The 24,155-nt window shown below is 38.0% G+C and overlaps 1 protein-coding gene across 2 annotated transcripts in view; it reads left to right on the top strand.

Moving 5' to 3' along the window:
- Positions 1-24,155, top strand: part of LRP2 (LDL receptor related protein 2) — a 181,412-nt gene that overhangs the window by 30,387 nt on the left and 126,870 nt on the right. For both annotated transcript variants that reach the window (XM_018064165.1, XM_018064156.1), the window contains exons 2-8: positions 4,569-4,676; positions 6,702-6,824; positions 9,770-9,886; positions 21,452-21,562; positions 21,867-21,980; positions 22,702-22,821; positions 23,927-24,079. In XM_018064165.1, the coding sequence (XP_017919654.1) occupies positions 4,569-4,676; positions 6,702-6,824; positions 9,770-9,886; positions 21,452-21,562; positions 21,867-21,980; positions 22,702-22,821; positions 23,927-24,079 (846 nt within the window). The remainder of the gene's footprint in view (positions 1-4,568; positions 4,677-6,701; positions 6,825-9,769; positions 9,887-21,451; positions 21,563-21,866; positions 21,981-22,701; positions 22,822-23,926; positions 24,080-24,155) is intronic.

Here is a 24,155-nt window from a genome sequence, read left to right as displayed (position 1 = left end):
TAACAAATAGCAGCTATTGTTGTTATATGGTTATGTAATTTATAATGCATAAATAACTTTTGTTCCCAATAAATTTATAAACTCTATATAAGAAAGATCATAGCTTATCATTCTTTGTTTCTTTCACAAACCTTAAACAAAGTCTTGCACACAGTGGGTATAATTTTTTTTGTGGCTTTTTTGAATCTGACATCATATTCTTTTGGTCTTTTTTTAAAAAAGAAACTGCATTTAAATAATGTGTGTACATGATCACTCGTCAACTGGCTTTGTGGTTTTCCCGCAAAGCCCTTGACTTTTTGAAATATACTTTTTGCTTTGTTTTTCATTGTTAAAAAGACTTTATTACAATATTACTTCAGTTTTATGTTCTGGTTTTTTGGTCGTGAGGCATGTGGAATCTTAACTCCCTGATCAGGAATCAAACCCATACCCCTCTCCACTGGAAGATGAAATCTTAACCACTGCACCACCAAGGGAAGTCCCTTGAAATATCCTTTTAATACCAATATTGTTTCCTTCTATCAAAACGTCAGGGCTCTGAAACAATTTGAGGAAGCAGTCAACTCAATTTGTTTGTAAACTGGATTTAAAAAAAAGTAATTCTGGCCACTTATTTGGCGGCCTGTTCTGAAAGCCAGGCAGCTAAAATGCTGCACGTGAGTAGTAGTGTTAATAGGTTAGTTTGCTGTACCTGTCTTGCTTCAGTTCCATCAGTTGAGTTGGCTGTTCCACTAGTTGACATTAGGCAGGGCAAGGTCACCAGACAATTTGTTACCCTTGGGTATCACGGTTGCAGTGTCAAGTTTGGAAATTAGCAAGTGACTTTAAATCTTCCAAAGGGGACAGGCCTTGTTGCTATGCATAAGGTGTGAAAATTGTAGTAAACCATCACCAGTTTATAAACATCACAAATATGTTTGTCTGCACCAAAGGAGTAAAAGTAAATACCAAAAAAGTAAAGTAAAAATTATGGGTGAATTGAGGAGTGTATTTGAGTTCAGGGAAGGTAGGATTATTAAAATGCCACATAGTGTTAAATGCTTTTAAAAAGAGCGCATGTACCTCCTCAGGTAGACCAAAAGTGCCTGGATAGAACAGCATGTGTTAGAGGATCGAGTAGGAAAATAGGATTTGCCATAGAAATTACCTTACTCTGTTAACTTTGGACAATGTTCCATTGACTACAACTTGCCCTTTTCTTCTAAGAAGAGAATTCATGAGAGGAAAAAGAAACTGTTATAGGGAAAGAGCAAACAAATGAAACATTAATATGGTAATATTTTTCTCTTTCTTTTAAAACGTTTAGATAGTCCTCCTATTTCAGATTAAACCAGGTTTCATTTTTCTTTATATAGATTTAAGATAGTAAGTTTCAATTAAAAGACATTGTTTGCCTTGATGGTTTTATGAATCTCTTGTCTGTAATGATCCCAACAGACTGAATTTTACAAAGAGAAATCCTCATTTCCTGGTAAATATATGTTTACTGTCTCATGTGCCCAGCACTGTGCTTAGAGGCTGTGAAGGATACAGAAGTGGTGCTCTCAGTTCTGTGCTGTGCCCTTTTGGGAAAAACAAACTTCTTTCATCCTTGAGGCATTATCTGTTACTCTAGTATCTTATCTTAACACATTCTTAGCCCAACACTTAAACCAGGAAACTCTATGGCTATTTATGAAGAAAGGATTACTCCTGTTTTTCTCCAGCTTGGAGCTCTGTAAGGTTAAAAAACAGGTTATTCCTATGTCCACTGTAATTTTTCTTGAAGAGATTGAAACTTTAAAAATTTCCCTGCATTGCTTTTTAAAAAAATTTTTTAAATTGAAGTATATTTGATTTGTAATGTGTTAATTTCTACTGTATAGCAAAGTGATTCAGTTATATATATATATACACACACATTCTTTCTTTTCATATATATTTCATATATACACATTCATATTCTTTTCCATTATGTTTATCACAGTACATATTCCCTTTGTAATATTAATAGAATGGGTGACAGTTTTCTAACAATAGTGGAGCATTTGGTTGATAAGTTATCACCCAGCAATGACAGAGTACCCATTTGCTTTTCTTGAGAGGTGTTTCCAAATAATAGTCATTTGGGACTTATAACAGACATGGAAGTTGACATTGAAAAGATGAACTTGGTGAATTATCATGAATCTATTGTTATAAGAATTATCTATAAGTTGAGTGAATTGGGCTTCATATATTTAGATGATTGAGTTTTTGGGAGGTCAAATGTGAAAAATACGAACTAGAAAGGGTTACTTAATTGCAAAACTTCCCCTATCAATTAAAAAAATTTTTAATGTGTGATATTTAACAATTGCCTTTTAAGTGCTTAAGAAATTAATCTTGTGTATCTATTTTGTATTTTTTCATGATATGCTTAACTTCATATTTAGCAAAAACAAAGAACAACCTCAACATTTGACCTGTAATAAAAGTTGCTTAAATGAAAAGAGAAAAAAGGTTGATTAAGAAATAACTATGTATATATATATGTGTGTGTGTTTAAAACAGGCAGTACTGAGAATTTGCTTCAGTATGCTCAGTTTCTAAGTGTATGATTTTTCTAGCAATAGGAAACTCTTTGTAAGTCGACTGACCTTTAGACAGCTACACTTTTTCAACCAGAAATTATTAGATACTAAGGGAAACAAATGTATTGAATTTACAAATGTATTATGTTGGATTGCTAACAATAGACCTAATTGATAAAAGTGATTTAATATATGTTGTGTTAATAGCTAAACCTCCAAAGCCTCTAATCTCTCATGGAAATATTGCTTTGTAGAACAAAATCCAATGAGAAGTTCTGGGATTCCAGAGTGAATTTGTACATTCCTTAGGGGCATTTTTGCAAGGGAGGTTGTTGTGTTTTAAAGGTAGTTGATAAGAGACCTGCACCACCAACCCCAGACCTGCACCACCAACCACCATCATGCATTAGTCTATAGAAGGTATTTGGGTGTACGTATTCCTGTACCACTCGGTACCACCATTTAGTCAAGGAAAGTTTCTGACCATTTGCAGCATACATTATAAATCAGGATGTCACTACCAGACAATCAGATTTGAACATTCCATGAACAAAGTAGCCTATATCCCCTAGGAATAGATCACTTAACTATGTTTATGTCATGCTGTTGATATGCCTGCCTTTACACAAGACAGGATAGCACGTTGCTTATTTATTTTGGGAGTAGGTAATTGATCTGTATATTTACTTAATTTCAGGTAAGTTAGTCAAACATTGAAATGGATAATTTAGCATGATTGCTTAAATGCCTGGGGAAAGTATAATTATTCTTCCAACCCCCCAAATTATTCCTCTACCACCAAGGGCTTGTGAAAGAATAATTTTGAGTCTTCTCCAAGTTGGGCTGATGTTGGCTGCTCTCTTACAAAAAAACACAATAATGATACAGCACATAATGTATGGAGAGGTCGCTGGTCAGGTATTTGGGAAAACTCTGAGGACCTCCAACTGCCAGATCAGTCCCCCAGGGAGAAGTAGAAAAACTGCAGGATATACTGGTTGAATTTAATTAATTTCTTTAAGTTATATTCTCTTTCTGGTATCACCAGGGGTATCACTGCCACTTGGAAATGTGGCAACTTTGATGCCAAGTTTGTGTACTCAAGATTGGCTGCAGAGATTTTTTTGTTTTTTGGCCTTTGTTTATTGCCGGAGAAGAGCTGTACCTGACATCTTACAAATAAGTTACAAACAAAAAGCCAAGATGTTGGTCTGTATCTAAGAACAAAGAACCATAAATTGCTGTACATGATTTAGTAATAAAAAGGGACTTAAAAAAACTGTAGCGTGTGAAACTGAAAAAAAAAAGCACTATCACACATATGAAAAAGTTACTCATGACGTTATTAATCAGCGATAGCTACCCTTAGCATTCTGGTCTTTTCTGTGCTTTTTTTCTTTTATGTATACTTTTGGTAAAATTTTGTTCCTTTGTCTTTGTTACATTATATTACAAATATTTCTCCAAATCATTTAGTTCCTCATAACTATTTTAATGAGTTCCTAATGTGATATATAGATATAGATACATGAAAATTTAATCATTTTCACATTGGATATTTAGGAGGCTTGCAATTTCATTTATCATAAATAATACTAAGATGAAAATCTCCACACATAAATTTTTAAATTCTCTGCCTCGTTCCTTAAGGGATAAAAAAAGACCTAGAAGCTTGTTAAAGTGTAGAAGTAAAAGTATTAAATTAAATTAAAGAAGTATTTAAATTAAAGAATAAGTGCTTTTAAAAAGCAGGATAACTGTTGTCAAATTGCTTTCCAGATTCCTTACATCAAGGTGCCTTCTAGTTAGCTGTGTGTAAAAATGACCTTCCTGCAAACCCCAAAACAGAATATAATCATAAAAATGTTTTCCTAATTGTATATATAAGTAATTTACATCCTTTGATTACTAATTAGTGGGATACTTTTTTATTTCATCAAAAATTTGTATTTCTTTGGAATATCTGTGTGGATAACTTTTTAAACTGGCTTTCTCTGGCTTGTGGGATTACAGGATGTCGCAGTAATGAGTTCCTGTGCCAACCTGGGCTGTGTATTACTGCGTCCTGGCGGTGTGATGGGACTCGAGACTGCCCAAATGGCGCGGATGAAATTGGCTGCCGTAAGTGAAGAGGGGCGGGGCTCAGCGCTGTTCTGAGTGACAGAAGTGATTTCAGCTGTAACAAAGACAGAGTTGTGACTTTAATAGTTTGTACTGAGCTCCAATCTTCAGCGTTAAAGTAGCATTAAAATTCAGACCCTTTTGAGGAAGAGGTTCCATTCACATCAGTTTGTGTCTTATCCAAACACCTTGGTACGAAACCAACTTTCTGAGTTGTTTTCTGAAGCATTAAAGCATATAAGCATATAAGCGATTTCATATTATTCAATCCGCAAATTTTGTGCATGAACAAGAACAAAAAAATAATGTCTGTACTGCTGTGATTTGTAATTCAGGGAGTCTGTTTTCACAAACAGGATGTAGTAGGATGTGGAGGAACTTGTGTGAATTACTGTAAAGAGGTCATAGAAGTGGCTAGTGCGGCTTATATTCTTAAAAATTTCAGTTAAAAACATGATATAGACACCAACTTTAACTTTTTAACTTACAAGTAATTATGAAAATCATTTTCCACGTTATTTCTTCGTTTATTTCTATCCATAATATTCTGAAGTAGGCTTCAGATGAGGAAACTGAGGCATAAAGAAGCTGTTATTTACTGAAGGCTTCCTGCTTGCTGTACTAATCCTAACCCTTATATCCATTTTTCTCCCACCTCACCATAGGAGATCTATCACACGATTGCAGTTTCATCCATTTTGATAGGTGAATAGGCGATGATTATAATCCAAAAACCAAGAAGGCAGGTGAAAATTTGAGTTGTTTGCCATCCTTTGGCACAACAGAACAAACTTTGGTGTATTGTTTGGATGACAGTGCACTTTGAGAATGGGAGAAGTGTGGGGCATAGGTGTTCGAGGTACTTCTCAAATTTTCATGCAGTAATGGATCACCTTGAGAGCTTGTTAAAGTGTAGGTTTTAATTCCACATGCTTGAGGTGGGGTTTGAGAAGCATTCTGGAAGCTCCCAGGGGATGCTGACGTTGCTAGTCTGGAAACCACACTTTGAGTAAGGGAGTAGTTCTATTTGTAGAGACATGATCATGTGTTATCTATTTGCCTCCTGGGCTTACTGAGTTCATTTTAGGGTAAACACTAGGAGCAGAAAGTTAAGAGTGTATTCTGATATAAAGGAATAACAGTTACACCAACAGATTTGTCAATGTCCCAATGATAATAGCAACATACCAATGACAATCGTGATTGCAACTAATTTGCATGGCACTTTCACATATGATGGGCGGAAGCATCATATGGATCAGAAGGTGAAGGATCTGCCTGCAATTCAGAAGACCTGGGTTTGATCCCTGGGTCAGGAAGATCCCCTGGAGAAGGGAATGGCAACCCACTTCAGATTTCTTGACTGGAGAAGTCTATGAACAGAGGAGCCTGGAAGGCTGCAGTCCATGGGGTAGCAGAAAGTCAGACATGACTGAGCAGCCAACACTTCACATACATTACTCATCTTATTTTTTATAGCAGTGTGAGAAAAGTATAGACCCCATTTTATGATGCATACATTGAGATTCAGAGAACCTGCTCAAGATTTTAAAGCAAATAAATTGTGGAAATAATAAAATGATTTGATTTGGGGGTCTTATTTTCCAAATCTCATGGATTTTGCAATTTATCCTCATGCTTTACTATTGTTATTACAATACAAAACACTTCAAATAATGTAATAATTATAAACTAATGGTTGATTTTATTAAAATTAAAAATGTAATTAAAATTGAAATTTAATATTGTTTTGGTCATAACTTTGTATGTGTGTTTTTGTATGTATGTATGCTATTTGTTTTATTCTCTGGAATTTTGTATCTCTTTGGATCATCATTTGTTGTGATACCATTGAGATTATTTGACAGTGAACACTGGCTAAGGTCCACAGACTCTAAGGTTTTTTAATATTTGCCATCAAATATATTGAGCAGTAGTTGACATACTTCCTTTAAAAGGAGTATTGCTTGTTGGTATAATAGGGTGGATGTTTGACACAATGAGTTCTTTTCTGGTTTATTTTAGCCACCAGTAGTTGCCATTCCAACCAGTTCCTGTGTCCGAATGAACAGCTCTGTATCCCTGAGAGCTGGGTATGTGATGGGGAAGATGACTGCAATGATGGTGCAGATGAACGTCGGCATTGCCGTAAGTGCTTGTAGAGGAGTCTTGCTTTGGCCCTTTGGCCGCCTTAAATTCTAACCTTTACAAATACAAAATACAATGAAATGATTCTTTGTAAATGAAAGAAGTTGAACCTTGAAGGACAAGGAAACCTGTGCCAGCCATCTCACCCAGGGGTTGGATGATACTTAAAGTGTGAATGTGCTAAAGATTTATCAATACATCCCTGTGATTTAGATTCCCAGCGTTTAATTCAGGTTATGTTACACTTAAGAGCGAAACAAAACACTTTTTGGTGTCTATATTTGAGGGTCTTCATTTGTCTGGCAGTTGGATGTTTTGGCTGCAAAGAATGAAAAAATGTAACTCAAAAAATTTAAACAAAAAGGGAATTTATTATCCACACAACAAATATAAATGTAGCATTGTTCCAGGATTGACTGGAAGATAATGGAAAATCTCAGTTCCTTGAATTAATAACATCATCCAATTTTCTTCTAATGTTCTGCCCTCCTGTCTTTTTAGTCTGTTGGCTTTTCATGATTGCATGAAAGCTGTAGAAGTCCTGAATTTTACATTCCTATAATTCACATTTCAATATCTAGAAGAGAAAGCATCAACATCTTGATGGATTGAGATGGAGAGAAGATACAAGGCTGTAATGAACCTCTAGCTCTTGACCTCAGGTGTCCCCTGGAACTATCCAGCTCTGATTACTGTGTAGCATTCATCTTTGAACTTTCCCAAATTCTGTTTCATTACATGCACATCCCACAGATCAGTGGCCATCTATCATCACTCTGTGTTGGTTTTGAGATAACCATGATCCTGTTGGCATTTTCGCATAGTCATTGCCCGCAAACATCACAGAAGAAACAGATGTTTTGATGAGTACTTCATGTGACAGCTTGTTTAGTTGTTAGGTGACTAGCAGTGGAGATGCTATGAGCTTCAGTGGGTTCTGGGTGTATTTATTAAAAAAATGGAATTTAGTCCAGGAATTTTGAGGCCAGCGCGGAGTATGAACTCTTCTCAGTTGGGCCACTAGATGCCTTCTTTTGAGGAAAGTAATGGAAATTCTCAATACTCATGAGTTTGACTTTGGTGTAAAGTTAAACGTAGACTGTATTAAACAATCTGTTAGGGCTTGTCAGTGCTGGTCATGTGGTCTGCCATCCAGCAACAAAGAGATGGTGGTCCTTGGGACAAAGGGGTTAAGAAGAAACCAGTGAAATATGTATAACTGTGAACGGTGGTGGTGTGGTGGTGACAGATTGCAGTCGTGAGGAAGGTACAGACAGGAGCTGCTCAAGGCCAAATGGGAGCATGGCATATCTAAATCAGGTCCAGCTATGAGTCAGGACTTAAGGTGGATTAGCAAAATAGGAGTGGGAAAATGGTTCAGCAGCACTGAAAGGAGGAAGGAAGCATACCAGGGATAATGGGGAGCAGGAAGAAACCCTCGTTTCTAGGAAATCTGTCTGGGCTCTGATATTCTCTGACTGGCCTCTCAAAGGTCCTAGAGGAAAAGGATGACCTCCGTGCTTGGTTGTGACGCTCCCGAGAGCAGTGACTATGCTTTGGTCAGCTTCTATCCCTAAGGCTTGCTATTCTGTGTCACAGGTAGTAAGTTCTTGATAAGTGGACACTGAATGAATGAGTGACTGGTTATTTATCTTTTGGCTTCATGTGCCGTTTAGTTCCATTTCCCCTTGCTGCTGGCACAGAGTAGGAAGAAAGCTGAGCTGTAGGTTGTGATGCAATGTGTGGTGGATGACCTGTTGCTAATACTGCATAGAGGGGATGGGAACTGCCAAGGGCCACGGCTCAGGGAGATTCTATAATTTGTAAGCGGTGCTCCACACTATTTTAAATGGGTATGGATTTCATAAGGTAACTCTTACATTTAAAATTTTGTATTGTGTTTTCATCACATATTTCCCCCAGATGCTTCTCTTTTTATGTGGATAATTTTAAAAAGTCCCATCATATTTCCTGCATCAAACTCACAGAATAGAATTCACATGAAACAACCATTCATTCGATTTTGTCCGATTTATCCAGAGACAAATTTGATAAGCTACTGATGTTCTGCCTTCACCTACCATAATCACCTACCATTTAAGCCAGCTTAAATGTCTGTTTATAAAACTGACATATTCAGTGTAGAAAGCTTATAAAATAAGTCTTCTCTAAGACTCTAAAGAAAAACATCACTTACATTTCTGATATTCAGAAATAATTACTGTTCACCCTTTGGCATATTTCCTTCTGAGGGGAATTTTTGTTGTTGTTCAGTCGCTAAGTTGTGTCCGACTCTTTGTGATCCTATGGACTGTAGCATGCCAGGCTTCCTTATCCTTCACTATCTCCTTGAGTTTTCTCTAACTCATGTCCATTGAATCAATGATTCTATCGAACCATCTCATCCTCTGTTGCTCCTTTCTTCCCCTGCCTTCAGTTTTTCCCAGCATTGGGGCCTTTTCCAATGAGTCGGCTCCTTTGCATCAGGTGGCCAAAGTCCTGGAGCCTTAGCTTCAGTATCAGTCCTTCCAGTAAATATTCAGGGTGGATTTCCTTTAGGATTGACTGGTTTGATCTCCTTGCAAGGGGGACCTTGATTAATACCTATACTTGCAAAATTCTTATTTCATCCATCCTTTTTACTGTGTAGGTTTTCAAGCTATATTGTATTCTCAATACATGTTGAGAATATAATTGTCTACACTCACAAACTTGAGTGTTTTGGGTATTTTGATAGTATGCTTGTCCTAACACCCTTGCTTTCACATTGTAAGATGTCTCCCTTAGGGTAGCCAGGTACTCTACCTGGTGACCCTATGAATTTTATGCTCAGTGGTGTATGGGTTACTTGCCTTTACTTTTAAATTTCCTCATTCATATTTGTTAATGTTGTCACATTTGTTAATTGATTTGTGTTCTTCAGTAATTTCTTTTTCCTTTCACAGCTGGGATAACATGCTCCAGCCGTCAGTTTACCTGTGAGAATGGTGAATGTATCCCCGGGGAGTTCAGATGCGACCATTCCACAGACTGCTTAGATGGAACCGATGAGAAAAACTGCCGTGAGTTTCTTAAAGCCTTTGCCCTGTATTTAGTTTCGCCTTTGTCCCTTTGGCATTTTAATCAATTTGTTGATGGATAAAAATGCCTACAATATGCCTCTTGTTATTGAAATCTCTTGGCAGATTCTTTTGTGGATTAGAGGTGATGTTCTGATAGGAGTCTATTTTTAGCAAGACATTCCGAGTGTGTCCTGCCTTAGCACATTAAGTTTCTGTATGTCTTGAAGTAAGAAACTTTTAACTTTATTTTTTCGGCTTGTTTTTCTTTCTTTCTTTCTTTCTTTTTAACATAAACTTTAACATAGAGTCATAAAAAGTTGGTGAGTACAAAACCCAGTCTGATCAATTTTAACTTTTATTACATTACAATGGTGAGCTAGGTCAAATGTCTTTGGCCAATAAGAGTTTTTCCTTTCCTGTGGACTCAGTGTCCAGCTTACCTTTGGAAATGTGTTACATGTTGAAAATGGCTTTCTGTAATGGAAGAATGCATCAGTTTGTAACTGATCGCCACAAGATAAAGCCTACAAATCGCAGTGTTCTGCATATAATGAATGTTTAATTATTACCATAAGCAAAATAAGAAAGTGAAATCATGTGCATGATTTACTTCTTGCAAATGAGTGAAGAGTAATCTGCCTCTTTTGAGATTTATGTAGAATTTTTAGAATACGAGAATATACTAGTTATTCTGTCGTGTCCTTCCTCTAGTCCATCTAACTGTCTTTAGTCTCAGACATACCCATTTTCTCTCAAAGCCTTTATAAGGCTATCATTTCATACATTTTTCCAGAGCTTCCTTGAGTTTTTATGTCTTTTCTCCTGACATTCCTTCTGGTAGACTGCATTTTAAACTTCAAGGAGTTATTTAATATTTCGTATTTTAATAATCAGTGGATAGATTTTGCACCTTAGAAATCTTGATCATAAACTTTTTGGTTATTGTGTCTTCACCTAAAAATTTAAGTTTTAGTCTATTCTCCTGAGGCAAGTCTTCAATTATTTGCCCATTTTGATATGATTTTAGTTCTCTGGACTGTCCCTAAGTTCTTTCCTTTGGTAGACTGTATGAGAAGCGTACACTTTCCAATATGGCACCATGCCTGGAGTGGGAGCTGACATAAACTGGTTATGAGCACAGTGTTTGTATTTACTGTACAAACTGTGCTCTTGATGGAAGAAATACTGGTGTGTATGCCAGATCCATGCTTCAGCCTATCATCACACAGGACAATAAACAAAACAAAAAACTTCTCCAGTGCTTTCTTCGCTTGTAGGTTACTTTGCTTTCAGAGGAGGCTCTGCTATTTGTCTTTATGTCTCTATTTCCTAGCAGTTTCTGGTGAAGTTCTGTTGTAATTTCCAACTTACATGTTTTCTTTTGAAAGAGATTATGTTGCTTCTATTTCGGATCTTCTTTAACTTGAGAAAATTTATGTAAAATTTAGACTTAATTTGATACTGGCAGTTTTAGAGACAGCGGTGTATGTCTGGAGGTCACAAATGTAAGTCCAGAATCAAGGGCTCCCCTTTGAGTACTTTGTAAAGCAAACAATAAATCCTTTATGGTGGCAAGTGAAGAAAATATTTTTCATTAAGCATAGAGACAAATCATACATTATATTTTGCTGTATTGTGTAAACTTCAAAGTGTTATGTAAATTCCAGTGGTTACTCTTATTAGGCCGCTCACAGAGAACAATAGCACCAGTATTACAGTACTGTCTTATGAATAAAGTAACTGAACCAGCAAGGACAGAGTGGCTTGTTCAAGGGTAAGTGGTGTGTGGCAGGGCTAGAGCTCAGCTTGTCCTCTGGTCCAAGTCTGGTGATTGGTGTTCATGAAGGACTTTATTTACAGAAGGAGGAAGTCCTACCTTGTGCAAGAACAAAATGGGTGATCTGTGCCACCGGCCTGCATCTTTATCCCTTATTTACGAATGGATAAAAAATGAATGCTTTATGGCAAATGCAGTGGGACTTGCGGAAATGCTATTTTAGGCAAAATAAAAGGCAGCCAAAACAGACTATTTGGACTTATTCCATGTGAACACCCTGCAGCCAAGTCTCAAGTCACCAATACAACTGCCTCATGACTTTGCCAATGGGCCTTCTGGAAAAAAAGCTGGCAGGGTTCAGGTAGCTCTTGTAGGAATGAAGGAAAGGAAGTGAGTTTTGTAAAATGTCTGGGCTGGAGTTCATAATCAAGATTTTGTTTATATGTTATTTAAGTACATACAAATAATTGTCGAACTAGAGTTAAAGCTCATTGTTTCTGGAATCATACAAGTCATGAATCCTTCAGGGTTCATGGCCCTAAAGTGAATCTCACCACGTAAGGGGGTTTTGCAATGAGACTTCTTTCTTCCTATTTTTCTCTACCTTGTTTATTTATTGCTACATGTTATTTAAGGACTAGTATAAAAGAAATTTAACAAAGCAGAGGAAATGAAAAAAGAATCTTCCTACTTCCTTGTTAGTGCCTTGGTCTCCTGGCCATAGCCAGGTTCGTATAAGAAGGAAAGGAATGACCTGGATCAAAGTGTTTAATAAGTGCCAGCATGCAGGGGCAGGATTGGCCTTACTTTATTTTTCCTCTTTGTTTGGAGATCCTGTGGGAAGTGAGAGGGCATCAGCCACTATCTTATTCAGTTTTCACATCAGTACTACAAGGTACTTTACAGAGATCCTTAAAGATCATCAAGAAGTAAGGGTGGATGAACCAAGATATTAACCTAGGTCTAAATCCTGTGCCCATGCCCTTGGAATATTTGTCTTTGTATAAGATGTTTACAGAACATTTTTCCTCCAGATTACATAGCTATTTTATTATTAAAATGATACATTAAAAGCTTTTTATTATGGAAAGTTTTAAACATAATCAAAAGCAGAGTGATCGCATCAGCTTATAGCTAATTTTGTCTTAGCAGTTCTCAGATCAGTTTTGTCTTTAGGTAATTCCATATCTAATAGCTAACATTCAAGGAAAGACTAAAACGTAATGCTGTCAGCTCTGTGTGTGTACTCCATCATGTATGACTCTTTGTGACCCGTGGACTGTAGCCCACCAGGCTCCTCCATCCATGTCCATGGGATTTCTCAGGCAAGATACTGGAGTGGGTTGCCATTTCCTACTGCAGGGGATCTTCCCGAACCAGTGATAGAACGCACGTTTCCCACATCTCCTGCATTGGCAGGCAGAGTCTTTACCACTGCACCACCTGGGAAGCAAGTAATCAGATATCCATCCAGTTTTAAAAAGTTCTCCAAGTGGCTTATTATTTTTTATTTGAAATAAAAACCCAAAGAAAATTTATGTTTTCTTTAGACAAGTCAGTTAGCAACTGACTTTTCCTGGAGTTTCCTATATTTTTATTTTTTGCTCATTGCACTTTCTAATGTTTTTAAACTGCCCCAGAACTGTACTTCCTGAAAATTCGTAGTTAGATCTAAAGTAAGTTTCTTTAGTCTTAAAAATAATGACATTCGGGTCCAATAATTATGGTGGGGAGCTGTCTCGTGCATTGTAAAATGGCTCTCAGTATCCCTCTAGTGGCCTGTGTCCACTAGAAGCCAGTAGCACCTCCCAACTGTGAGAACCAGAAGTGTTTCCAAACAGTGTCAATCGTCCTCTGGGAGCAGAATTCCTTCCCCTGCTCTATCTGAAGACAGCACTATCTAGAAACTTGTACAGTGGCAAGGATGTGTATGTCTGTATGTGGGTAAGGGCAACAGCGCTTTGTATATAAAGGTATGTATTTCCATCAGAAGGCACCTGATGTCTAACTGTCCCTTTGTGAGGTTAGCAGCCATTGATGGTCATGTTAAGATCCATTTAGTCATAGGGGTACATAGCTATTTTAAACATCACTTCAAATATATAGCAGCTGTTGATTAGTTATTTTAAATTAGAATGTTTCCACATGATGAAGGATTAAGTGAGGCTTTGCCAGAAATCATTTTTGTGATACTTTGTTCTATTGTTTCTGCAGTCATGATGCATAGGAAAATTGCTCATGTACAGACAGAATCAGTTTATGAATATGGCTTTGTCTGTTTCTCAGGAATAATATTGTCTGTAGGAATGAGTGTTCTAGGCACTAGAAACACTTAAATATAGTGATGGATGTTGGAAGATTGCCAAGAAGGACTTATTTCTTTTCCCCAAATATTTGAAAGGATCAGGAAACTTGACTCTGTAGTTCATAGTCCTGTCAGCTCAGACCCCTAGGGATATAGTTCTTACTCCTTCAAACTTTTAAGGTCAAGATTTTGAGCTGTGTCCATTCCAGGCACTCTTTTCACAGAACAAAGAGTGGTGTATAAAGGTCCACTCAGGGAGGCAGGGAGAAGGGAGGGGAAAGAATGAGTGAGATGATGAGGAAGGCAAGGGTATGAAGGTCCCAATTAAAAGGGTTATCCTTGAAATAAATTGTAATAAGAAATAAATAAGTGAGTAAAATAAATAAATTTATAATAAATTTCTTATTATATCTGATCTTTTTGTCTGCTGTATTCCTATATGCACAAGTCACAGATATTTATGGTTATTCTGCTGTTTGGGAACTTTCTGAATTGTGTGTGTTTGTGTGTGTGTGTGTGCACGCGTGCGCTTGTGTGCGCACGTATGTGTATAGCTGTGAAATAGGTAAAAGTTCATTTTCCCTAAATTATTTTGCTCTTCAAGCTGGCCACCTGTAAAGTGGCACTTTCTATTAAACAGCTTATTAATTGTTATTTTTTAAGGAACAGAGATTCGAAACTGCCATCTATGTTGCTTTTAATGAGATTAGCATCAAGGGAAACCCAGTCACTCAGAGTCCAAGATAAGCATCAGAACAGTGCAGCAATTATGGGTCATTCAATCATGGGTCATGCACTGACTTTTGGTTGTTCAAAAATAGTATAATTTTTTTCTGGTGAAGTAAACAGATTATTTCATTTTTATCAAGTGCCATATTAGCATGCTTTTGGTGTAAAACTAGTGCTAATTATCATTGGTTTGCAGTCTTCTCTTTTGTTACTTAGGAATGCCAAAGAAAGGGTCAAATCCCTGTTACAATGAAGGCTTTCTTGCTGGTAATCAGCAGTGTTTGGTCTCCCTGCCACTGGGGTGGCTTTGTCTCTGACGTTTTATTTCCATTGACGTTCTGTTCTTTAGAATTTTGTATACTTTGGGCTTCCCACGTGGCTCAGTGGTAGAGAATCCAGCTGCCAATATAGGAGACACAAGAAACATGATTCAGTCCCTCGGTGGGGAAGATCCCAGGTGTAGGAAATGGCAGCCCACTCCAGTCGCAAAGAGTTGAACATGACTGAGCAACTGAACACATACCTTACTCTAACTGCTGAAATGCCAACTGGGGGCATAATTGAGGGTGGGTAGTGAAACAGAGAGGAGAAATCAATGGCACCCCACTCCAGTATTCTTGCCTGGAAAATCCCATGGACAGAGGAGCCTGGTAGGCTGCAGGCCATGGGGTCGCTAAGAGTCGGGCACGACTGAGCGACTTCACTTTCAGTTTTCACTTTCATGCATTGGAGAAGGCAATGGCAGCCCACTCCAGTGTTCTTGCCTGGAGAATCCCAGGGACAGAGGAGCCTAGTGGGCTGCCATCTATGGGGTCGCACAGAGTCGGACACGACTGAAGCGACTTAGCAGCAGCAGCAGCAGAGGTGAAGCAGAGAGATAAGTCATTCTGTGAACAGTGATACCTGGTGACAGACATGTTCATCAAATTCAGCCTTGCTCTTACTGTTTTCTCTACTTCAGGCGAGAAGGAAGAAGCAGAGAGATGGAGCCTTTTTTTTTTTTTTAATGATTCTCACAGTTTGAGATAGGATTCAGAACCCTGATTTCTTGTGGAAAGAGATCTTGCAAGCACATTATAAATATCTCTCATCTCTTAAAAGATGTTGAGATCTGTTTCAGCTGTTACATATAGAGTTGTGTTTAATAACTGTCTCCATTTCCTCTTTCTTCTTGGAACTCACTGAAAACTGTCCATCTCCATTCTCCCCAAAACATTCTTTTTAAAAAAAAAAATTTGTTTATTTTTTAATTGAAGGATAATTGCTTTACAGAATTTTGTTTTCTGTCAAACCTCAACATGAATCAGCCATAGGTATACATATGTACATATGTATACAAAAACATTCTTGAAAATGTCACCAATGACCTCCATTTTGCTAAACCCAATGGTTCTTGTTTGAACATCACCTTATCAGAGAGCTACTCCTCACTGTCACTCTTTCTCATTTATTTTAATGTCTGTCCTACTCTCCTAAATAAATAAATAAAGTTCTATGAGAGCGAAGATTTTATGAAGTTCATCACTTTCTCTCTAGTACTTTGCATGCATACGAAGTCATTCAGTTGTGTCTGACTTTTTGCAACCCCGTGGACTGTAGCCCACTAGATTCCTCTGTGCATGGAATTCTCCAGGCAAGAATACTGATCTCTCTTCTCCAGAAGATCTTCCCAACCCAGGAAATGGGTCTCCTGCATTGCAGGTGGATTCTTTATCATCTGAGCCACCATGAAATATTTAAAAAAAAGCTGTGCTACTTATAATTTCACTTATAATCTCTTTATCCAATTCTTATCATGGTGTCTAGGAAGATGGATTTCAATAAATATATGTTGCATTATTCCTTGGGACATTTGAGGCACAATTTTCCATTCTGTTTCTCAGTTATTCCAACCCCAGTGCTCATGTGAGATTTTTATTATTTAAAAAATTCCTACTCTGTCAGTCTTATCTCTTTTGCAGATTTCAGTGATAGCTCTGTGTATGAGAAGAAGGTACTGCAGATCCAAAATCTTTGGAGCAGCCCTCTTGGGTGCTTTTTAAAACTTAGGTCTGAGATCAATTCACCACGAACTGAAACCAGGTAGGGATTTAGGGTTTAGGACCTATTAGCTTAAAGGGATGGTGGTAAAGAAACTAGGTAAGTTGATGTCTTCCCTTTTTTTGCTTCAGGTTCCTAAAAAGCTGCTCAGACTAAACTTGATGTTAGCCCAATTTTAGTAGCCCTTGGGAAGATCATATTTGCTTTCTCTTTCCAAGGTACTGAATTGCTATTTCCATTTTATAAATATTACTATATGTATGCTTTTCATTGAAAGATGCTTCTAATTATTTTTGCAAAGAGGCAGGAAATGCTTCTCTGTTGCCCACTTGCACTCCCTTGTCCATGGTGACTTACTTCAGGGACTGGATTAAACTGACACAGGAGGTGGGAGGGGGCCAGGGAGGGGAGTAGGCTGGTCTTCTGCCACTTTGTGGTCTGTTTTCGGTTTTTTGACGTAGACTATTTTTTAAAAAATTTTTAATTTTATATTCCAGTATAGCTGGGTAACAATGTTGTGATAGTTTCAGGTGGACAGTGAAGGGACTCACTCATACGTATACATGTATCCATTCTCCCATAAAGTCCCTAATGTGGACCATTTTTCAAGTCTTTATTGAATTGGTTACAGTATTGCTTCTGTTTTAGGTTTTGGTTTTTTGGCCATGAGACATAGAAATCTTAGCTCCCTACCAGGGATCAAACACACGCCCCCTGAGCTGGAAGGCAAAGTCTTAACCACTAGACCGCAAGGGAAGTCACGTGGTCTGCTTTTTTGGTATGGACTCTCTTGTTTGTCCTGGTACTCTTGAAAAGCTGTTTCTTAGCGTAGGGTTTCCTGGAATCCCTAGATGATATCAGATTGAAGTCCTTAGTAGAATATAAAATAATCTGATGAAATTTATATTTGACCTCACTTCTCCAGACTTACCAAAGTGAAATGAGAAACTAAATGGGGAAAAGAAAAAAACACACAAACTTTTTTCTTAGGTTTTCTTCTCTTTCTTTTCATATGATTTTTAAAAATCTCTTCCTTTCATTCAGTTTCATTCTTTTCCCTATAAATTCCTCTTCCTATTACTCTGAAGTCTGTAAGTGCTAGAAGTACCTATTATAGTGGTTAGGAATATGCACTGTGGGGCCAGGTTGACTGAATTTGAATTCTAATTCTCCAGCTTACCAGTCATATGACTTTTTTTCAAATTGTTCAACCTCCTTATACCTCAGAGAGGCACAGATACAAGATCTATGAAATGGGAATAATAGTAGTAACTACCTCATTGGGATGTTACAAGGACAAAATAAGTTCATATGTATTGAGTACTTGAACAGGCTTCTGGCACATCATTTTCAATACGTGTTTTTGATGATTATTGTTGTTTTTGCTTATTTAACTCTGGGGATAGTACTTTTACTAAATGCTGGCAGTCAAACTAGTAAACTATTTCTGGCAAATCATTACTCTGACTGGATTATCCTGCCTTGGAACTGAACTAACAAAGTTACTTATAAAGGATGACTCTAGGACCTTGGAAAATCCCAGGTGCTATTCAGGACTTATTTCTTGTTTTCCTTTTAATCTTGGCTTGAGCATCATAATATACCTTTAAGATATCTTCTCTTTCTTTAGAATCAGTTTGTCTTCTTGGCTATTTTGTCAAATTCTGAGAATAGAATGTATTTAGAACCTTTCTATGAAGATAATGAAGAGTAGTGCCTAATATCTGTGTCTTACTCTGCTGTGGATGATTTTCATTCAGGAAAGTCAGTGAGTTTCTCAAACCACGTCTTCCTCCTTGATTATGCAAATAGAGATATAGCATGGAAATTTCTTGCTCCAAGCCAGATCATTAGCAGAGAAAACACTTAAAACACCGTCAAGTACCAATCCTACATGTATATTTGGAGGCAGCTCCCAATTTCGAGGAGCAAACCTGGACATGAATCATTTTGAAAATTGGAGAAAGGAAGGGAGATGAAAGAGGATGCATTTTTTGACACTTGGAATGAAGTATGAACAGCTTTCTTGTCTCTGACCAAGCTGATAATAAATCTGTCAATCAGCTGAGGATTTGCCCTGCACACCTTCTGGTCTCTGCTGTGCCTGACTAAATGTACGGGGACACCCATAGGAAGGACTGCACGGAGCCAAAACACAAAATATAAAAACACGGAGCCAAAACACAAAAAATGCAAGAAAAAATATTTGCATTTTTTGTATCAGGTCAACTTCAGTAGTCTGGGGCTTAGTTAATAGGTACTTGTCAATCTTTCCATTAAAACAAAACTTACAAGGATGATATTCTCCGGTATTCTTATACAGTATCTTCTCTCTTACTACCCTTCTCCTTTACTGGAAGTCCTGTAGGACATTTCAACTACATGATGGATTTGTCCCATGGGAAAAAGTTTACAGGGTTAGGCTCAGACTCCATCCAAGCAAATAAACCAAAAAGTTAGACTTCAGAGAGATACATTATCACCAAGTATTGTGACTTCCTGTTTTCTGGGGTAGACTGAAACTTAGTAATACTGTTAGCAGTAGAAATCTTTAAAGGAAATAGAATTTGCTCATTTCTTAACTTTGCTCAGTGTACAACTTGGACCTTTTCCCTCTGAGGGGTATTCAAAGAGGGAAAAGCTTTTAGAAACAGTTTGCCAAATCTTCTGTATATTTTGTGTTTTGGCTCCGTGCAGTCCTTCCTATGGGTATCCCTGTACATTTAGTCAGGCACAGCAGAGACCAGAAGGTGTGCAGGGCAAATCCTCAGCTGACTGACAGATTTACTATCAGCTTGGTCAGAGACAAGAAAGCTGTTCATACTTCATTCCAAGTGTCAAACTACTGACCTCTAACCTTAACAATATGGTTGACATATCAGCTTGATGACATCAAGCTGGCCTTGTTGTTTGTGGTGCTGATGTATCGTGTCAGCAAACTTTAGTTATATTAGTGGATACTAGTTTTCAGTGTGGGAATGGCCCTCAGAAAGGATGGGGAGAACAAGAGATCTGCCCAGGATATTGGCCTCAGTTCCTTCATATCTACAATAATCACCTTAAATGAAAGAGTCACAGTCCATGCCCACATAAAATTTCTTCCTGATAGATATCTCCGTTATTGTAAAGAGGTTGGGTTTTCTAAGATTTCCTTTCTGCTTGCTGCTCTCTGAATAGCCTAGATGGCATACTACTATCCAGTGCAAGGGGGAAAGGAATCACTTGCTGGACTCAGCTGGCTTCTAGGCATCTCTTGAAGGGAGAATGAATAAACTGAGCTATGTGACCCTTTGAAGATGCATTTGGGATGTGTGCCATCCTTATGATGAAAAGACAGCAATAACCCTAAACACTAACTGGTTCTTGGTTGATTAAACAAATAAAATTTGCAAAGAAATTAAATTTTATCAGTTATTAAATGCCTCCCATTTTAGTATACAGTTGTTTGTGTGCAACTTGGCAATTGAAGTATTTATAGACACTTAATAGACTAGTTTTGAGCTTCTGGAGGTGAGAATATTTGTGCTTACTCTTTTACTGTGGAACATCAGGAAGTGGGACTGCTGTCTGATCTTGGAGATGAACCCTTTTCTTACTGAAAAAGAAATTAGAGGAGAATCTGAGAATCACTATGAAAACAAGCTTTAATGAAACAAAAAATAGACCAAGAAAGATATCATACTTGTGAGAGGGAGACTCTTAAAAGACCATAAAGGGCAGAAGTTCACACTATTTTTAAAACCTTTTCAACCTAAAAAGTTCAGCTGTGATAACTCTGGTACTCCCAAGCATTTCTTGAGCGCAATGGGTAAATGACCTAGTCTCTGTACTGAATGATGGGGATCTGAGTAAGACAGGATCCTTGATCTCAGAGGATTTCATAATGTCATGGGGGAAACAGATAATCCGTGAATAGAATGGAGCCTATAGTGAGGGGGTCATGAGATATGTTCCAAGTCTGGGGAAGCACAAGGGAGGGGCTGATAGTACCTTTTTCCTTCAAGGGAACATCCTGATTTTTCCACTGAGAGAAAACCAGGGCTAAAAAGCATTTGGCTAATGGCAGTGAAGTGATCGTCAGTACATAATATGGTAACAATGATTTGGGCTTGTAGCTCATATTGTGCTTTTGTAGAGCACATTATGCTTTTCAGAGTGCTTTACTAGACATTGTCTTTTGGAGGTTCCTGTATGTGTGGATGAGAAAATGGTGACACAGAAAAGATGAATAATTCAAGTAAGAGTAAATAGGTGTGGAGTGGCACCCCAGGTCCCAGGTTTCCTGGCTTCTTGGCCTGTTTTCTTTCTTTGACCCTGCAGCCAAAGAACCAGCCCTTCATCTCCCGAACCATGTGTGATGGTACGTTGCTTTCCTGGGGTGTTATTTATATTATGTAAAAGAATGTTCATTTTGACAAGTTAAAATTTCTTCTCATTCTTCGGCTTGGAGTTCACAAGTCACTTTAGAGCCCAGTTCCCTGGGCTTCCATTCCCCCCTACTATGCCCTCTCAAAGCACTCTGTACTTACAACATTAAGCACATAGTCCAGTTTGTAATTTGCTGTTTGTGTCATTCTTAGGTTATCCAAATAATGTCTCTTTTGTTTACCAATATATGTTCAGCAGTTAGTGTCTAGGATATGGTAGTCATTCAAGAAGCGATTGCTAAGCAACATCTTCATTTAAGATTTGTGTGCTATTTCCATTCTTTCAGGATACCCAGTATGTGAGCAGCTAACTTGTGCCAGCGGAGCCTGCTATAACACCAGTCAGAGATGTAATGGGCAGGTTGATTGCAGAGATGCCTCTGATGAACGCAACTGCAGTAAGTAATATGCTGAAGCTGGTTTACTGGCCAGTTATGCACATTTCTTCTTAAGTTTTGTTCAGTGAATTCATGTTGGTGGCTTGAAAGTCAGCCGTGGTGGAGTATTTTACACTGTGGAAATTGGCAGGTAGAATAAGTGAGGACTTTTATGTTCCTGGAGAACTGGTTATTAAACATTTACCAGCACATTGCTGCGTGGTAAGAATCTTTTGAAACTTGAGATAGACTCTTCCTATGAAATTAAGTGGCTACAGTGAAATTGAAATTCTCTTTTCTTTTCCCTTTTAACCTTGTGTCCCAGCTCACCTATGCTCGCGCACTGAGTTTCAGTGTGGCAGTGGGCAGTGCATTCCTAGAACCTACGTCTGTGACCACGAAATTGACTGTGAAGATGGCAGTGATGAACGTTCTTGCAGTACGGTGACTTCCTCATTTTGGGGCATGCTGTTAGGAATGCTCTTGTCTTTGTATCCCCCCCCCCCCCCCCACTGATGTATTATTCTTTTCAAATGAAAGAGTCACCTCTGGCAGAGGAGGCCAGAATATCATTTAGGGCCCATGGCATGAGCCTCAGCAGTGTTGCTGAACTTAGACTCCTTTACCTTCCAAAGACATGTGCAGAGTTGAAGTGTTGCTCCTGGACAGTTTGCATTCTTTTCTTAGACCATAAAGATATAGGGCATATTGTATTACTGGATTTCCTTTCTGGCACCTGGGCTTATTTCAGTGCTAAACTGAGAGGAATGTGATATCATGGAATGAGTTACTCAGAATCATTGAGTCCTAGACAGCAATTACCGTGCTTGTGGTCAAGTGAGAGAATGTCGGCCATTGGCATTTCTGTAGCATCTTTGTCAGTCTGTATTCTTTGCTCTGTGTCCATTTATAGCTATCTTGTTTTTCATCTTGACGCACTTGATTTTCATGTCCTGAACCCAAAGCTACTGTTTTCTTCTCCCCCTTCTCTCTTCTTCTCTTTCTCTTTTTTTTTTTTTTTTGTTCATTTTTGTCAAGATAGTTAAGGGACTAAATGGGCGTAGAAATTTCAGTTTCTTGGAGCTCAGTTTAGGTGGCAGGGTGAGCACTTTGATTTCTTTGTATCTTTGGAGTGTAGCTGTCATTTTATTTTTTTCCAGGTGCTTATCGGACCTGCAAAGGCAACGAATTCACTTGCCCTAACGGCGTCTGCATTGCACAGAGTTGGGTTTGTGATGGAGACGGTGACTGTGCAGATAACGCTGATGAAGATGGGTGCGGTAAGGAGGGGAAGAGCTTCTGATTGGAAAGTATTTTCCAATTTTCAAGCAAGCGTTTTCCAGGTCTTGCTTTTCCTACTTTCCTTCTTAGAAATTATCTGTGTGACATGCAAGTTTCCAGATTGGCTGGACTGACAGGGTATTTTGGGTGAGGAAGAGTGATTCCCCCAGCTTTTTCTAAAAGACACAGAATTCAAATATAGCATAAATTGTAATCCTTTCCTAACAGTAAGGCCAAATAGATAGGACAGTCTCTCCCCCTTTACAGTCCTATCTGAGGTTTTCTTTTTAAGACTTTTATCTTAATTAGATTTATCTATATAAAAGAAGTAGTCTGGGGAAGGAGCGAAAATAAGGGAAAATGTGATTTGTCTTAAGACCTTACAACCATGAAGAACAACTGAGCTGAAGATTGGTAGATGTAGGAGAGGCCACTATTGGGAGAAGTGAGAAGGAAATTGCCAGTGATATTCATCCCCTTCACGGGGCAGTTATCAGCAGTACCTCCAACAGCTTGGAAACTGCTAACACCCACACATAAAGCAAGTTACCTTTATGATTCTAGCCCAGATATATTAATAATGTTGCTTGTTCTGGTTGGGAGCATCCATTGGTTTCATGTTTCAGTATTGCAAGAAGTTGTGTTCCAACTTCTGGGTTATAATCTTTCTTGTACTGTTGACAATTTACTAAAGAAACAGAACAAAACCAACCAAAAATCACACATACACACATACACAAACTCAGGAATCCTGGCATTAGATAGCTCTAGTTCTATTGTTCATAATTTAATAACTGAATGTTATCCTACAGGTTATTCATATAGTTTGTTGATAACTCAGGCCCATTTCTGCTTCTTACTCTTATAATTTGGCTGGGAGTTGCCTCCCCTAGAAAGACTGGAACCTAAATAATAACATTTACCATTCTTTAGAATCTCAATAAAAGGTCAGTTGTAGCACGAGAAACTACTTGTTTATTGTGAAATATCGGTCATTTGTAGGTTTCTTGTTTACCTGATCTCTATCCCCTCTTAACCATGTATTGAAAAATGGCTGGCTCTGCCTCTTATGTGGCCTATTGTAACTCTCTTTTTACCCCACAGAAAGCAAAATTAATCGTACCTTTGAATGTTACCCAAATGAATGGGCCTGTCCAAAGTCTGGAAAATGCATCCCAATTTCTAAAGTTTGTGATGGGACTTTAGATTGTCCAGGAGGAGAAGACGAAAGCAATATCACTGCAGGACAACAGTGTGGTGAGTATAGAAATTTATCTGGACATCTTTCAGATAATGGTGTCTCTGTTTTTCTATAACAGATTGCCATATATAG

Source organism: Capra hircus, chromosome 2 (assembly GCF_001704415.2).
Source record: "Capra hircus breed San Clemente chromosome 2, ASM170441v1, whole genome shotgun sequence".
Classification (NCBI taxonomy): Eukaryota; Metazoa; Chordata; class Mammalia; order Artiodactyla; family Bovidae; genus Capra; species Capra hircus.
The sequence above is the reverse complement of the archived record's forward strand: the minus strand, read 5'-3'. Positions and strand labels throughout refer to the sequence as shown.